Source organism: Myotis yumanensis, unplaced genomic scaffold, assembly GCF_028538775.1.
Source record: "Myotis yumanensis isolate MYYU_CA2020_CCGP unplaced genomic scaffold, mMyoYum1.0.hap1 SCAF_4, whole genome shotgun sequence".
Lineage (NCBI taxonomy): Eukaryota > Metazoa > Chordata > Mammalia > Chiroptera > Vespertilionidae > Myotis > Myotis yumanensis.
The window spans coordinates 45602851-45621442 of record NW_027223755.1 but is presented as its reverse complement, the minus strand read 5'-3'; the positions used below and the strand labels follow the sequence as shown (position 1 = coordinate 45621442).

Here is an 18592-nt window from a genome sequence, read left to right as displayed (position 1 = left end):
TCAAACAAAAGAATGTGAGCAGGTATGACATAACAAGACTTGTTAAACTCTAGAAATGATTATGCCAGAACAGAGAACTAATTCAATGCCCTATATTGATCAGTAAATATGTTAATTATATTTATTTCTGATTATTTTTCTCGGAAGTAATTAGCATGCAAGCGAAGATAGCATATAATTAGCACCAAAAAGGATCTACAGACACAAAGCAGAAAGAGCCTTCTTCATTTCCTGCATTCTTTCTTTTAGTTAGTCTGGAATGGAAGAAGAGAGAATCAAGGGCATGTTTGTGGAGCAAATTAAGGAAACTGTACAATTGTAGAAACCATACTATCCTTGTTCAGGGTGTGTGTGTGTGTGTGTGTGTGTGTGTGATCTTCGCTTACTGCTATAATGTGTTACCCATGCAGGTAAGCCCTACTTCACGCTGACCTTTCAACATCATAGCCAGTCTATCATAGGTGGAAGCTGACTGGGTATGAATGAGTTGCATTTTATGCCAGGCCAGGTGCTGCAGCACTATTCAGGACTCTCAGCTCTTCAGTGATCTGGATGGAACTCATCAACATAATGACCTTTCTGGCTTCTTACTTCTATGTACTCTGAGCCCCCACAATTGGGCACCTTGTTCATACTTGTAGATTCATGCCTTGACTCCCAAACTTTGGAATTAATCTTGTTCAAGATTAATGGATATGTGAAGCCCTGTCATATGACTCTGGATCAGGCATTATTGGAATTGCTGCTATTTCTCTCTGTTCCTATCTGCCACTTTGGACCACAACCCTATTTTTTCTCCAGTTGATTCCTGCCTGATATTCCATTTCTTCCCAAATTTAACTTCACCACTATTCCCTGAGAAGAGAATCCAACCACTCAGGGAACATAGTCACATGTCTCTGTTCTGTGATATAATGTCTGCATGCTTAGGACTTTACCTGTTGCTGTCTGCCAGACACCTCCCAAACCACCTGCAGTCCCCATTTGAAACCCTGTCTTTCGCAATACTCTGCTTCCTATGCAGCACTTCTTGCTAGACGTTCCTAAGATCTGCAACTTTCTGCAGGAGCTCTCCTTTCTGTGTCATCTCAGTCTCTGAAATTCCATCGGCCAACCTTAATATCCTGCCTCCAAGACACTCTGGACCAACTGGCCTGACTTAGCTCTCTTTCCTTGCTCCTTTTAGATATTCCTCTGGTCTGACCTCTCCCACCAGTGTTGGATTCAGATTTGCATAGTCTACCTTTACAGCCCTAGAAAATCCAAACCATACCGTTTCCCTTGGCCTCCTAATTCTGAAATTTACTTGGCAAAATGTCATTGGACTTGACATTCAACTAACTTCTATGTCCCCAGCTTCTTATCTACCATTTCTAACCTGGACATGGTAACCCACTCTTATTCCTGAGGGCTGACGTTGGCTGTCAGTCTGGCACTCTTTATCTTTCGTTAAGCTGTGATTAAATCAAGAGAACAGTGCAAAAAAGTCTCTGTCCTTTCACCTGTCAGATTGTCCCTGGGTTTTCCATTCTCATTACCAGCGTTTGAATCTAGGGACCTTTACCCCATTCTGCATTCCTGACAAAGCATTAAAGCCATTCTCACTAACTTCAATCTTTTCTTGTCAATGTTTATACGTACTGCACAATACTGCCAAATTCACAGTGCCATGGAGTATAAACATAAAGTCTTAATACACCACCTTAAAACTGCTTTCTTGGGGAAATCTTGTTCTTCACTTAAAAGGTGCTTTAGATATTTGCACATCACTTTTCCTTGCTATTTATCTATGGAAAAAAGTTCACTCTGCTAGATTTTAGAAACTCCAACCTGTGTTTCTGACCGAATCGCTCTACACTTTCTCTGTCCACCTATGTAATAAGCATGTGCCTGGATGCCACCTATGTGCAGACCCTACAATAAACTTGGAAGCTGCAAAAATCACAAGCATGCATGTGGCCTGCTGGCCACGAATTTGACATGCTTGATCTAAAACATGATTAGAACATTCAAGAAACTCAAAATCTACTAGAGGACAGACATTCATAAACAGATTACTGGGGACATAATGCTATAATGGAGGGAAATGCTAAAGAGAGCATAGATTGACAGTTGAGAAAAAAGGCTTAAAGCCCTTTACATTGGAGTTTTAGATAAATATCAAATATAGATGTATTAATTTTGATGTATGAATTGACATATTAATTTTGGTCCCATTCATTAATGAAAAATAAAATTTGTTCAGCATCTAATTCTATCTTGCAATACAAGAAAAGCCAGGTGCAGATGGTGGTAGAGAATGTTGGGAAGGCAATAAATATATTTCAATTATTTTCATTAAGTTTTGTTACTCTTGCCCTAACCAGTTTGGCTCAGTGGATAGAGCGTCGGCCTGCGGACTGAAGGGTCCCAGGTTCAATTCTGCTCAAGGGCATGTACCTTGGTTGCAGGCACATCCCCAGTAGGGGGTGTGCAGGAGTCAGCTGATCGATGTTTCTCTCTCATTGATGTTTCTAACTCTCTATCCCTCTCCCTTCCTCTCTGTAAAAAATCAATTAAAAAATATATATGTTTTGTTACTCTTATGCATGGTTTTCAAAAATCTTTAAGTTGCACAGGTTAGATTTTTTTTGTAACACTTATAATAAGAAAATGATAACATTTATAGGAGACAATGTAATTATATTTAGTTTCCTTACCTGTTTATCATTATGAAAACTTAGTTTTGTAATATTATTTATGAAGTATTACAGATTTCATTGTTATTATGTGTTTACATGATTTTGCCATAGTTATTTTATGCCAAAGGCAGCAAAAATGCAGAAATATGAAAACAAATTATACAAAATAAATTAAGCTAACAGGAAAAGTCATTCTTTAAAATGAATGGCTCAATGTTCGTGGTATAGCTGTATTAATAAAAAGAAGTTACATGAAATGCTGAAAAATAAAATAGAGCTTAGATTTTAAGTACTTAAGTACTGTTGCTTTTGTTAGGCATAGAGTTACAATATTGTGGGCAAGCAAAATTTCTTTAAAAACAATTCAGAAATGGTCTAATTATGTTATTTTTTATTGTAAGATTTAATGTGTTTGGGGTGATATTTCAAAGCTAAATGTACAGTGTTGTGGATGAAAAGGGGCCACATGCTAACCTGACTAGTTCAAGAAAGGCCTGCATGGCGGCCTTGCAAACTCTGAGACCAAAAGTAACCACAAAGGATGGTCTGAAATGAAAACTTTTTCATTAAGAAGCAGTCTATGGTGTGTAGTCATGTCCTAGGCTGGTATCTTCCCTAATAAAGATCAACTCTGATCTTAACTGCATCTATTGTCCTTTTGCATCTATAACATACCTGTGGAATGTCAGGGTAACTTGTAAACTCCCTTTTTCTGGACCCCTCATGGAACAACCAATGAGCCAGGGGGAGAACCACAGATTCCCTCATTGTTATTGTTATCATGTTCATTGTTGACTGTTAACTATCCTGTACCCACCTATGTAAAAGAAGCATGTGTCTGTCATTTTACTTTTTATCCAATCCCAGAGGTTATAACCACCCGCCCCCCCAAACACACACACACACACACACACACACACACACACACTTTGCTTTCTACCACCTTCCTAATCTATCACTAATGGATTTCATTTAACCACTTATATCTCCTCCTTTGATGGTATTTATAAAAATAGGTGAAAAACCACCATTCTCCAAAGCATTGTCTCTATGCGTTGAGATTCTGCTTCCTGTCAATCGTCAACAGTTTAGCTCAAATAAACTCACAAAAATTCTTTACAGGTTTAAATTTTTGTTACATCAACAGTGTCTATTACTGGAGAAAATTAGGTATCTCTTTTTTATATAAACCTTTATTGTTGAATGTATTACATATGTTCCTTTTTTTTTCTTACCTCCTGTTACTATTAGAAATAGAATTCTTGCAATGTCACAAGAAAAAGAATTTTCTGAGACTTGCAGGGGAGAATGAATAATATTTCTTTGTGTGGGTCTCCAAGGTCCCATGTCTCTCAGCCCTCCCATGGAAAAAGTCCAATCTGGCCTCCCACAGGACCAGAATTAAAGTCACTGCCCAGACTTCCCACTCCGTACTAAAGCACAGTCCAGTCCAGCATCTGGCTAGGTTAGCTTGTCTTCCCAGCTACAGGTTATTGCGTGTGGGGTCCACGTGGCAGGCTAGTGCATGGGCAAGTGCAGGTCGTGGAGCAAGTGAGAAACAGGAGTACAAGAGCATGCAAGAGAGAGATAAGTCTTTGGGGATTATAACTGGGAATTTAACCAACTAACCCTTCAGGATTCCCTGCACTTGCAGTAGCTCTGCCCCTCTAACCAATGATCTTTTACACAGGTTAGAGTTAGACTGACAGGCAAGCACCTTTCCTATGTCATGCTAACTTCACTGTGCATGTGTCCATTTCCCCCATTGTTTGATTCCTTCCCCAGTGATCGACAGGAAATGGACTGGTGGGGAGTGTGAAGTCTCAGCTTCCTGGTACAGCTGCCCGGATGACCATGCTTATATTGTCTGACCTCCCCTTTGCTTTCCTCCCATTATTAATATTAGCTAGCTAATTGTGATGACAGCAGTTTCATTGTAAAGAAATTTCTGAAGTTATATTTTTATTGTCATTCTATCTAATAATTTCTACATGATTTCTCTTTAAATCAATATTTGAACTTTATTAAAATATATTTGGCTACCAGGATCCTTAAGTACTTATAGCATCTCTATTTTCTGTTTGTGTCACTTGTGTTTTTGCAAATTATATTTAAAATATCAGTAGCTTTGTGTCTCAGGTTCCAGATGGGATATCAAAGACAGTTATTGCAAAGATGTTCAGCCATGGAGGGGTGTCTCATGAAATTTATTTAAATTCTGGAAAATAGTGGTGATTGCTGAAGCATGAGGAGGAATAAATGGTGAGGGAAAAACATAAAATAAAGAACAAAATAAAATAAATCTATAAGTGGTTCTTCAATGAAGTGAGCTCTAACTTAGGGAGTGTTTAAAATCTTGAATACATATGCAAAAAAAATAATAAGCTTAATATAATGAGTTTGTTCCAAGTAATTTATTAATTCCATACCTAATTTAAAACTATGGTTTATGATCTACATTACATTAATTGAAAATATAGTGCATGGACAGTTTTAGAGTTTAAGAGTGAGATTTTAAAAATATGAGATTGTTTAGAGCTGATTGCACACAGAAATAGCCCATGTTCTGACACAAGTATATACAAAAATCCCTTCAATATAGTCACTTCTCCAAAGAAGGAAAGAATGAGCATCTTTATTGTTCACATAAAATCAAGAAGAACATTACATTATGAAAGTTACATATTGTATAAGCAAACCATAACATTATAACTTGTAGGTATATTCCTACTTTCAGCTCTATTATAGATATACTAGAGGCCCGATGCATGAAATTCATGCAAGAGTAGGCCTTCCTTTCCCCAGCTGCCGGCACAGGCTTCCCTCTGGCACCCAGAACCCGGGCTTGCTTCCCTCCTGCTGACGGCAGGCACTCAGACCCGGGCTTCCCTCAAACCCCGGCTTCATCCAGAATGACATCCGGAATGATGTCTGGTCTAATTAGCATATTACCCTTTTATTATTATAGATAAAGGCCACATTGTACTGTGGAACTTAATTAAAAATGTTCATTAGATAGTATTCAGATCTTGTCAGCATCCAGCACCCATTTTATATTCTGCCACTTAATAAGCTCAAATGACCTTGGACATTATATTGAGGAAAATAAATGTAAATAAATGTAAATAAATATTGACACCTAAAGGAGAAGCTTGATGAGATTGGAGTTTCTTGTATACAACAGCTGCTCCTTATTTCCAATTGGGAACAAAACAAGTTGAAATTAGCATCAATAACAGTGGAAGAATATAGATAAGGTTTTTATGCCATAAATAAATTAATATAAATAAATAAAACATGCTGATTTTATGGATATTCAGTGAGGACATCTATAACCATGGCCTTTAAGGAAGCTCTCTCAGCTGACACTTATAATTTGTAGTGACTGAAGTATTGATGAACTAGACAGCCCTTCCAGATCCATCCGAGCCTGACTTGACTTTCCTTCTGCAAATAAAATGCTGACAGTGTTACCATGCATTTGAATGGCAATAATTTCTATTCTTTTTATAATATATATTCTGTGCTTTGGATAAAATATTTTCTTAAGTCTCCCTTTAGGGCATTCCACTTTGTGTCAATGGTTCTTAACCCTGTAATCCAAAGGCATTTATTTCTCTTCATCTCTCCTGCTTTCCCCTCCAATCCCTTCTGAACAACATGCTGACATGGGCTGTTTTTTAACTGTTGACAATGACAATTTCCCAAAGCAATTTGAAGTAGGTACCTCATGCCTGATTCCTCAGAGGCTATGGGTCTATGGCCCTTTCCACTTCCTTTTGTAAGGACGAAGAGAAAAAAGTGACACCTAGGTTTCTTTGCATGTTGTTTCTTTGTTGTTGTTTTAGCCTAAAAATCAATCATCACAAAGTGTACACATATCCAGTTCAGACTGGAAAATCTAGAACTAAGGTTTACTTGGTCTAACGAAACTAAATGATGTATAGGACTCTATAGATGATTTACAAATTGTGAGAATGGCAAAATTTTATATAAACATAAAATGTGCAGTTCCTCCAGCAAGCACGGTGCATAAAATTGCATTGTGTATCCTGTCAATGTTCCTATTTTTCAAGGGTCTCTTAATATTTAAAATATGCAGTGTGATTTGCCATTATTGCAGTGTACTTTGCTCTGGGGATGTTTTATTTTCAGAGTTCTTATGGTTTTTATTATTTGTCACAGAACAAGAAGACTTATGCAAATATACATATTGGCACACTATTTTTGTATAGATGTGTTGTGTTTGTACATGTCAGACTTTAAAATATATAATGGTGTACAAAATACAAATGTCCTTGGTAAAATTATATTAAGTAAAGTAGCTGTCAAAGATATATATTCAAACAGCTTTTCAAGTGAATAGTCAACCAAATTCTGAGTATTGGAATACATGCAAGTTTGATCACCAGTTCGGTGACTCTTTAGCTTTATAAAAGATTCTGACATAATTTTACCTAGGTTGTCCTCTTACTGTGCCATGAAAAAACACTAAATAACAAACTATTTTGATTTCTACTTATAGTTGTGTCATTTTTTTTCTAAGTTACATGCAAATCATTTACCAGTAATTTTCTTTGTTTTCTACATCATTTGGGCTTTGGTACTGCTATAATGAAAATATTTAATAATATTTATTATCACTATGCTCTTTGATCAAAGACTTGTATTATAGCGCCATTAACCAATTAATAATGACCCTATCAATTTCATACTAATTCAATTAGACTAAATCTGAATTCTTATTCATGAAATATGTCAAAGTTGCCAACCAAAAGGTATATAAAAGGTATGTTAATTCTGCTCTCCCAAGGTGATCTTATTTTTTATGAACTCAGCAGAAAGTCACTTTCAATGAATTAAAAAGAATAGTATCATTATTTTCCTTAAGAATTTTCTAAGTTTTATATATTTTTTCCAAACATATTTTACTCTTTCTAAAATAGAATTTGGAGAAATTGGGTAAGAATTTATCTGTTAGCTTGATGTCAAATTTAGTTAATTTTAACTATAATGTTTGAAAATAATTTTTCAAACCAATTCAAAAAATTGGATTTATACAGAATATTACAAAGATCTGTTCATTAAGAAAAGAACAGAAAATCAAATTATTTTCCCTTTATATGTCATGATCTAAGTGAATTAATCAATGCCAGGCAATAGATTCAGTCTTTAGAATCTTAATTTATTAACTCAGAATGTGTGCATACTTTTGGTTGTTTCTATATTTTAAACATATTTGAGATGTAATGAAAAAATCTGGAGACATAGACTTCCATTTAGAACTATTTCACACATAGAGCTTTAATGAAGCCTGGTTTGTTTTTTTAAATTTTTCTTTGAACTACATTTGGAAAGTTCCTCTGGAGCCCAGAAAGAAAACCTGACTTTAAGTGTTCCTGTGCTGAGCTTACCTCCTTTTACCACATTCACCTGCTAAGTCATGACTGCTGCAGCCTTTGATTCCTTTATATCGTCCATGAAGCATGTATTCAAATATATGTCAGACGATGACTTTCCAGGCTATCTGGACGGAGTCCCCTATAACTGCCGTGTGAGGATTCCAACCTCTGGAGCAGAACAGTGGTAGCCAAGACCCAAAGTCTGCCCTGTGGCCTAGGGGGCCCGATAGTCACTTTCCTCCAAACAGAAACTGTGTGCTATGACCAGTACTCTACCTCCCAGAGTCCGATCCCACCCATTTCTCCATAATACAAACCTGGCAGAGTAGAATAGAATATATTTTGCCTATATGTTAGATCATTGATTCACTCAATATGTGTTTATTGAAACAGCTTGTGTATGCCAGGTACATGGTGAACAATGAAAACCAAGTTGCCTATCTCTATGATTTTACACATGACAAGAGAATACTTTGGATTCTCTATTATTAAGAAAATAAGTTATCCTCCCTATGTTAGGAGGAAAAACAGCAAGAGTAGGAGAGGCTCGTCCTTCAGACTAGCTAAGCTGTAGCGCCTAAATATCTACTGAGCCTTAGTAATAACGCTGGAGGCAGTGTTGATAGCTGAAGGTAAGAAAGGAAATTCTCACAACTGCCTAATAGATGTAAGAGGCAAAGGGGAACCCTTATAACCAGTGTGCTGGCAAACACCTGGACTGTTCTCTCTCTGTTCAAGTAAAGGGAAAGAAAACAAGATGATGTGGGGCTTATATTTAAATATGCAGCATAACAAAAAATAGACATCCTAAAGGTATGAAGAAAAACTATAAAAATTGAAAACTGTCTACAGAAACAATAACTTACTATAATGTATATAAAGATAGTTTCTCTATGAGTTGAGCTAAATGCTGAGATGATGAGGAAGCTATCTTTAATAATAATGTACTTTAAGGAAATTTTAAAGATCAACAGTAGAAATTGCATTTTCAAAAATAACATAGACAATATTAAGGACAAAATGTGAAACTCTGAGAATGCAAAGGAGAACAGTTAAAAAATAAAAATGAGTGAGAAATATTATGATTAGGAAAAATCTGAAGAGCTGGTATTTGGGTAATTGACATTCCATTGAGAGATGCCAAAAGAAGCAGAAGCAATATTTTAAAATATAAGACAAGAAAATCTTTTGAGCACACCTGTTTTTCCCAGAACGAGTCCACAGCTTGAATGGGCCCACTTTACCAAAAGGAATAAAAGAGATTCTCACCAAGATCTCACTCATATGTGGAATATAATGAACAACATTAACTGATGAACTAAAATAGATCCAGAACACAGAAGCATCGAACAGACCATCCAACCTCAGGGAGAAGGCAGGTGTGTGTGTGTGTGTGTGTGTGTGTGTGTGTGATGGGGGTGGGGGTGGGTGAGAGATCAACCAAAGGACGTGTATGCATGCATATAAGCATAACCCATGGACACAGTCAGTAGGGGCACTGAGGGTATGTGCTGGGGGTGGGGGTGGGAACGAGTGGGGAGAGGTCAATGGGGGAAAAAGGATTCATATGTAATACTTTAAACAATAAAGATTTTATTTTTTTAAAAAAAGATAGATTCTAGTATTCTGGTATCTGTTGGTGATGACAATGATGAGTAGTAATAATAATTTCAAGAATAAAGAGTAAACTTTGTAACTATTAGCCAGGGTGGGAGGGGGGGACAAAAATGGAATATTTTATTCAAATGTTGAAAGAATTACATTCTAATAAAAAAATTAAGTATGAACTTTATATCACATGACATATGGACATAAAGTGAAGATGGTTTAGATGTAGAAGGAGGAAGGAAGGAAGGAAGGAAGGAAGGAAGGAAGGAAGGAAATAAATAAATAAATTTAGAAAGCCCAGAGGAAATTATAGAACATATAAATAATTTTAACTGGTTTAATTATGTTCTTTATAGGCATACACAAATATACAATTACTGAGGGAGTGATTAATAAATTTGAATATAAAAAATTTAAAAACTAGAGTGTAAACATAAAATTAATGACTGTAAATTGGGGAAAAAAGCAACAAATATCAGAAGCCAGTATTTATGCTACATAAATAGTTTAAAAAAAACAAAGAGAAAATCTCTAATCTAATAGGTAATGGATAAAAGACATTAAAGAGACTCTTTCTCTACTAGTGAGAGTGAACAATTAGAAATGTGAAAATTTCAATTATAATTTATATACTAAATGTAAAATATTTCATTTTTCAAATTGTCAAAATTGTAGAATTTTATAAAACACTAAGAGCCCAGCCTGCGAAATCGCGTGGCCCACCCACCCACCCACCCACCTACCGCCCTGCCTTGACACTCGAACCTCTCCATGCAGAGCTTCAGTGTGCCTGGCCCAGCCCCGCTGGCCTTCTCTGGCCGCTTCAAGCCCAGCCCTCAGTTCCTCGAGTCGCCTCGGGCTGGTCCCACCTTCTCCAGGTGCCTCCCCACTTCCACCCCATCTCTGGAGCTACGAAGTGGCAGTGGCTCTACCCTGTCATGGCACAGGAGGAGAGCGTAGAAACCTCCCACCTGCTGCACTGTGCTCCTTCCCCAGGCAGGTGAGCATTGGGGCGCTCTGAGTGTGAGCAGTGGGTGGCGAAGGACTGGTGAGGGGGCTGCTACAGGCTCTCACCCCCACCCTCCCGGCAGGGGCCTCCTCCAGGCGCCTCCCCGCTTCCACTCCATCTCCGGGAGCAACACCCCACCACACATGCGCAGGCAGCCTCCTCCTTAGCATTCGTGACTGTGACACCATTAGGACCAATTAGCATATTACCTCTTTATATACATAGATAGGAATGGTGAATATGTAGAGAAAAAAAAAAGTTCAATGTTCATATACTGCCATTAGAAGTGTATCATCTTTCTGGAGACATGTGAAACAACGCATATCATTTTAAAATGGCAGGTCTTCATACCTTTAAAGGAACGGTTGCACCAATGAGCAAAGCTATGTTCATTCCAGATTTTTACTGATGAAAAAGAATTGGGAACAAATGAAAAAATATCAATTGTATACTGGTTAAGTAATACTCATATGTATATATGTATCCATAATAGAGAATATTTCACAGCAATTACAAATTATTATTATACTAGAGGCCTGGTGCACGAAATTCATGCGGGGGCGGGGGGGGGGGGGGAAACAGCCTAGCTTGCACCCTCTCGCAATCCAGGACCCCTCGAATATCCCTCTCACAATCTGGGACTTCTGGCTCCTAACTGCTGGCCTGCCTGCCTGATTGCCCCTAACCACCTTTGCCTCAGCCCCCTCTGCTGCAGCATTGTCTGGAAGGACATCTGGAATGATGTCCGGAAGGTTGTTCGACTGTCCAGTCTAATTAGCAAATTATGCTTTTATTATTATAGATATAACATACAGTAAGTGAAAAAACACAAATTACAAAACTACATTATATTGTGAATTTGTTGAATGAACACATATGGGAAGAGCAAATGTCTAATATGAATATCAAGATGACAATAAGGCCCTGGGTAGTAGAAGTATAGGTTATTTTATCTGGATTTCTTATATCTCTTTGCATCACCTGAAATTTCTACAATGAATGTTTATTACATTTATGTTTCTATAATGAATCTATTTTTCATATCCTTTGACCAAATAATCTTAATTCCATTAATTTATCCTATGTAAGTGAGATAGGTGACCAAGTGAAAGGACTAGTATTTTATGGAACTATTGATTTTAAAAGAAAATAAATTAAGGGTACAGGGAGAAGTAAATGTTTTACAGTAAATAAATGATTGTGGTAAATCCTTAAAACAACTTGTTAGGACAAAAATACCTTAAAAGTAGTTTATTGATATAGAGAATTACCAGTGAAATATTATGAAAAAGAAGAATAAACTAATTAACATACAAATATGGAATAAAAGTGCAATCAACACCTGGTAACCAAAATTGTTCAAATGCCAAGTTCAACAAGTTTGTCTAAAAAAACATCCATGTTTATGGGGGAGTAAAAAACATTGATTATATTTGCTAGTGAGGTAGAGATTTTTAAAATATTTCTTCTTAGTATTTCTCGGTATTTTTCATATCATGTGTTACTTTTATAATGAGAAATATTATTACAAAGTATGAAATATTAATAATTATTATGCTATCTCCCAATCTTATGGATTAAAATATGCAGTTGAACTACATGTATACGTGAACTTTGGAAAAGTTAATAGTTATGGACTGACAACAATCATGGGGAGCAGCTCAGTTGACATATGGCGCTGTTCATGGTATAATTGCAGGTAATTGTTAAGTACAGAATAATCTCAATTTTGAATTGAGGGCAGATGATGCCTGGATATTTGGAATGTCTACAATATGCCAGGTGTCCTACAAAACACACTCCTGGGTGATCACCTGGACTTGGAAAGCTTGTTTATGACACTATACACATGTTATAATGGTTTCACATGTAAAAGCCACATTGCAAAACATCAGTAAAACTGTAAATTCCCTCTGTCCTTTGAAAGGTTATTTTATGGTATCTTTTTTCTTTTGTAGAAGTGGTCATCATTTTAAAATTCCGTAGGGAAAAAGCAATTGCTATAGTAAAAGTTTTAAAATATTACTGAAATTTAAAACTTTTTTAGAAAGGGAGGAATGCAAATGATGAGTGTTAGAATGAGTGGATTTATCAGGCCTCATATAATATTTTAAGGTTCTGAACCCAATAACCTTAGAGTTACTAAAGCATATCGGATAAGGGGTTGGAAAATAATTCATAATAAGTTGATGACATTGACTAGTAGGCCTGAAAATATGGACTGAAAGTATAACCAACACCTGATAACTAACAATATTGTTCAAATGCCAAACACTATTAATTATGTGCCTTATCATAGCTAGGATTATATACAATTGTTTCATGTAATGTTGAGGTGAAAATTCTTTGTTTAAACCAAAATGTTACCTAAATATTTTACCCATAATTCTATTTTAAATACTATATTATCCTATTAGATTCAAAGTTATTTCTATTTAATGAGTTAATTTTGCAAATCTCCATGAAGTTATAAAATATATAATCCAAAATAATTGATACAACATAAAAGCAAAAACTAGAGCATTTTAGATGCAGCTGGCGGGCATATTTCTGTGATAAATCTCTTTGGCCTTTTTGTTCACTCTCTGCACACTTATTGATCTGTAGCACTCTTCATTTTCATCACCCTTTAGAAACAGCTCCATGAAAATCATGACTTTCCTAGTCTTCCCTACCTTCTTCCAGGGAGCCATCTGTCAGGGTGTTATGCAGATATTTGAAATGTAGCTTATCTTGACCTTTTTCAAACAAATGCTCTTAGTCATTCTACACTGTTTTTCTAAGTTAGACTCTACAAATATGCTTTGCTAGGAAATTACAGGACGTTTTACAATTAAAAAGTTATATTCCTACATAATCCTCTTGCAATAATCATATATCATCTGAGCTTCTCTATGTATCCTCTCATTTTTCCACACTTACAATTAAAAGAAAAAAATCACTATAATTATAATATAATTTTCTCTTCCTATATTATTTTGGAGCCATTCCCTATTGTAATATAATCAATATTCAAGTCGGGGTGCACAACATTCCATACAATTAATTATATTATGTTTAGTTAAGCATTTTACACATGAATGGGAATTCCAGTTGAATCCAATTTTCTCTACTTTAAGTAAAAATAAAACAACTGTGTTTGTATATATCCTGAGAAGGTGACCAAAATATACTAGAATCCAGAAGTTGCTCTTAGGACAATCTGGCCACCAGTTTTTCTATTTCTATATTTATGCTTCTAATAAGTTGTTCAAAAACTCATACTAGATTCTTTCCTCAGATTTATTTGCTGTTTGTTATCAAAGCCTTATATTGCTCTGACTATATTCTATATATTATTTTACACACTTAATACACATTAACTCATCAAATCCACATAAATCCTATGGACTATTATCTTCATTTTTCAGATGAAGAAATTGAGGTGCAGAGAGGTAAGGTAACCCGCCCAGGGGCAGATAGCTAGTAAGGGCAGAGCAGATTGGGAAGCAGACCACCGCTCCACTATTATGTGCTGCCTCTCACAATCACATTCCTGAAGATCAGTAGCCTTCCCACTAAAAATTGGTTGTTACCACCATGACACTGTGTTTCCTTGACCAGTAATATAATCCTGGCTGGAGAAACGAGAGAAAGGCCATTAGCGTTGTCTGCTATGAGACATTGTGGCACCTTTAGCCATAGGTTGATTCTTGTCCATGGAACATGCTTAGGAAGTAGTTCTCTCTCAATCCAGCAAAACCTTGATTGAGGAACCGTTACTTACAAGGCATATTTAATACAGACCCGGATAGGAAGTGCAGTGCACCAAAGCCACAAGTCTACCCATGTGCCCGCTCAGAGCCCTAAATAGCCTGCTCTACTTGAGCCAGACCTTGAGAGGTGAGGGTTTGAAACAGCAGAAGGCACTTTGTCCAACACGTTTGCGGTACAACTTTAACTCAGAAGATCTGCAAGAGCGCAGAGTGGTCCTGGGCTCGGGGTAAGCATCGGTCCAGAGGAATGGGCTTTTCTGGGATCCTCCCGCATGCTGAGCACGAGGGTGATATGTGCATGAGCCTGTCTCAGAGTGAGATCTGAATATGCCCTGTTGCAGCAACCTCATGACATGTGTGGGGTGCTGATTATTTATATAGTGAAAAGGGGTTTGCTTAAGCCTGATATTCTAATTTTAATGTAACAAATTTTAGGACAAGATCCAGCTTGAAACAGATTGGTGACTATTTAAGTCAAGAAGTTGACTTAACTGCAAAAGAAAAAGAAAAAAAAAATTTCTAAATTTAAAAAAAAAAAAACTGGAGAAGGGGAGCAGTTACAGCAGGAGAAAACCCTATCTGTTAGAAAGAGCCAAGACATACAACTGAAAGAGAAAACATCTCCTCCCAGCAGGAAGCCCCGCTGACTCTAAGAAATGCTACAGAAAAAGAGATGCTATAAGTCTCCTCATTGCGTCATGTCAGCTAACGACTATATAGGAAGTTTAGGGAGTGAGGAATCTCACCCTGGAGGTGTTCATATTCTTGGAGGCAGTTTGAGTTCCTGTGTGTTTATAGCCTTGACGGCAAACATTGACTCAGAGCACTGTAAGAGAGACAGAGAGAGAGAGAGAGAGACAGAGTGTGTGTGTGTGTGTGTGTGTGTGTGTGTGTGTGTGTTTCCATTTACTGAGTGTTAGCAGCATCAAGTACACTTTGAAGACCAGCAGCTATCCATATTTTTAAGCTCCAACAGCTGAAGAACAGAGTGGAAATTCGTGTTAGGAAACAGGGCTGCTATCCCAGTATTGTAAAGCCAGGATTGTTTTTATCTAGGGCTTAGAGTTGCTGTAAGTTTGATGAGTGTGATGAGAAAGCTTTGAGATGCCTCAGAAATTCCTGAAATAGTCACAGAGAATGGGAAAAGATCATGGACTAAGAATCTCTATGTATGGCGGAACTTTGAATGAGAAAGACATGGATTTGACTCTGGGATCCTTCATTTACTCACTGTTTATCTTTGACTCAAATTATGTTAGACATCTATTCCCTCATCCCTAAAGTGAAGAGAATACCCCATCGTACAGGGTTGCTGAGGGGGCTCAATAAACACATACAAGAAAGCTCTTAATATAGTGTGAGGCAATAACAGTTTCCTTCCCAGGTTACCACAGTTTTGCCACCCTGCATTGCTATTGGATGCACAAGGTTTTTAATACATGCTTGGAAAATAGCAAAAACAGAAGCACAGTATTTTTTAGTTTTTGTTAAACTTTCTAACGTATTTTAATAAATCATTAAAGCTCAATGTGAGCCTTGTGTTTTTAATTAAAGCATGTTTTAAAAAACAAATAAAAGTTTATATGAATTTTTAGGCTGTGAAACATTGGGAACTCTGTTTATATTTTTATTTGATGAGCATCTATGTCATTAAATATGCTCTATTCAATGCATTCTCCTAGCCGTCTCTTCTCATTCATGACCTGTATCTGACCCATGCCTGTCTATTTGTGGCTATGAACATCTCAGGATGGAGAATCTGAAATAGAAACAAAAGGACATAGTGGTTGAAAGCAACCAAGGTCACACATGGGATCATGACAGTTGAAGATGATGAGATCAAGGATGTAACAGGGCACTTAGTCACAGGAAGTAGGAGGAAGTAGGTGGCTATTGTAAGAGGAGAAAGGAAGTCATAGATCAAGAAATATTAAGGAACAAAAAGTAAAGGTCTTATAAGAATTGTCCACATGGAAACAAATTGTTCCTTTTTTATTTAATGAGCATCACATGATGTAAGAAAAGATGCATGAATTAGGAAATGAAGAGGGAGAATGCTAAATTATTCAATGTTATGTATCCTTTGATAAAAATCATCCCTATCTTTTGTATTTCAGTTTGATGAATTTAATGCTTACTAAACCACCATAGGTATTTAATTATACATATTTGTCCTTTAAGTATATATTTTACAGGAACAAACACATCATAAACACAGATTCCACAAGTCATGAATGTATATTTTAATCACCCTTCATCTTTTAATAATACTTGACTTTCTCCTCAATATTTTCAGGATTGTAGTTTTCTGAAAGAGGATTTTCATTAGACAATGATTACTATTAATTTGTTATATATTAATGAACTGATGAACTGATTAAGATTCGTGGAAACAGGATTGACTTTTTATTTAATGTTTAATTTTGAAACATCTAAGACAATTTTTGTTTCTGATGTGTACATAACAACTTTATTATTATGAATTTACCAGTAAAGTCAGGAAATTGAATTATAATACAATTTCTGGGAGATAATGGCCAGTCTCAAGAAGGTCAAGCTTGCCAGTTCGGAACTGTCTCAGTTACACAAAACTGCACAGCTGGATGAATCAGTTTAATATAAAATTGATTGTTACACTGAAATGACCATCTTTTTAAAATGGTCAAAGTGGTTGTTCAAGTTTTAAACTGTTTACCCCAGTGGCAAAATCCAAATCATAAGCCATTAATAAACGTAGTCATTAGTTTCAAATTACATATAATCAATGAAATTTTGCCTTTAGCATATGTTTCTTAATCTCCTGAGTTCAAGAGACTTGCAAATGTAAAATCGACTCTATTGTGGCATTTAAATTATGTCTTTTCCTTTTTTTAGGTAGATCTTCTTGTCCCTACCAAAGTGACTGGCATCATTACACAAGGAGCTAAAGATTTTGGTCATGTACAGTTCGTAGGCTCCTACAAACTAGCTTACAGCAACGATGGAGAGCACTGGACTGTATACCAGGATGAAAAACAAAGAAAAGATAAGGTAAGTCATCCATGTGGTTTATAATATGCTGAGGTGGAGGATCAAATTGTATCCAAGTTTGATTGAATGAACTGCTTATATATATGTAATGAAAATAATGGCCATATGCATTGAAAAATGTATGTTAAAAAGCTTTAAAGAATAGCACTGTAAAGGAGTTTATAGTCAAATATGATAATGGTGCAACCTGTAGAAAAACAAATTACTTTACTAATAACAATTTCTGTATTATCAATTACCTAATATCCAACTAAGTAAGATTCAGCTTATATTTTATAAACATAATAGAAACTTAACTAATTTTTCGTAAAGCACATGTAAATAATGTTTCATCACATGATGCTATTATTTTCATTATTAAACTACATTACTGGTATTAGAAAAATGTTCTTTGAAGAAAAATATTTCAAACATTAACTAAAATATTTTTAAATGTGTTTTATTGATTATTTTGACAATTAGGAATTTTAGAAATACACAAATTTCAACTCTTGTACTAGTTCATCAAAATTAAAATATAGGACATTCCTCTCCTCAACTTCCTAAATTGAGTTTTGATTCATATATTTGTTTAATTTTTGACCTGTATAATTTATTTTAATATTACAATAACAGATACATATTAATGCACCATACAATTCTATCCCATATAATTTCTAATTGTTTTTCTAAAAGTTGTTAACCATTTTGAACAACTTTTTCTGGTATCTACTGGTCTGGATTTTTATGGACCCTGGAGAATGGACATGCTCTGGGGTAATACCAATAATTAGTTGAGTCAAATATTAAAATATGGCCTCAGCTGAACTAATGAAATTGAAATTAATTCATTGCTTGGAGTCTTTTTGCAAATAACTCTAGCTTTCTGAGAACATCAACAGAAACAAAATATCTTTGTTTAAGGATCTGGGTGAACATATAAAACAATTTTATACACATTAAGTATTTCTGAGTTAATAATGATTTTTTTTTCATTTTATATAATAGCTCTTCCTGCTATTGTGTTATTAGCCAATAGAGAGTTGAGAATATCTTTTTTCTTCAAGTATTCTGGCAGAAAATTTATAAATTTTTCTAGAAATTCTAATCCTGCAATGGCTATTTAAA

General features: G+C 35.8%; 1 protein-coding gene across 1 annotated transcript in view; it reads left to right on the top strand.

The window, feature by feature from the left end:
* EDIL3 (EGF like repeats and discoidin domains 3) overlaps positions 1–18592 on the top strand; it is a 411761-nt gene that overhangs the window by 369243 nt on the left and 23926 nt on the right. The window contains exon 10 of the mRNA XM_070412295.1: positions 17330–17485. Within this exon, the coding sequence (XP_070268396.1) occupies positions 17330–17485 (156 nt within the window). The remainder of the gene's footprint in view (positions 1–17329; positions 17486–18592) is intronic.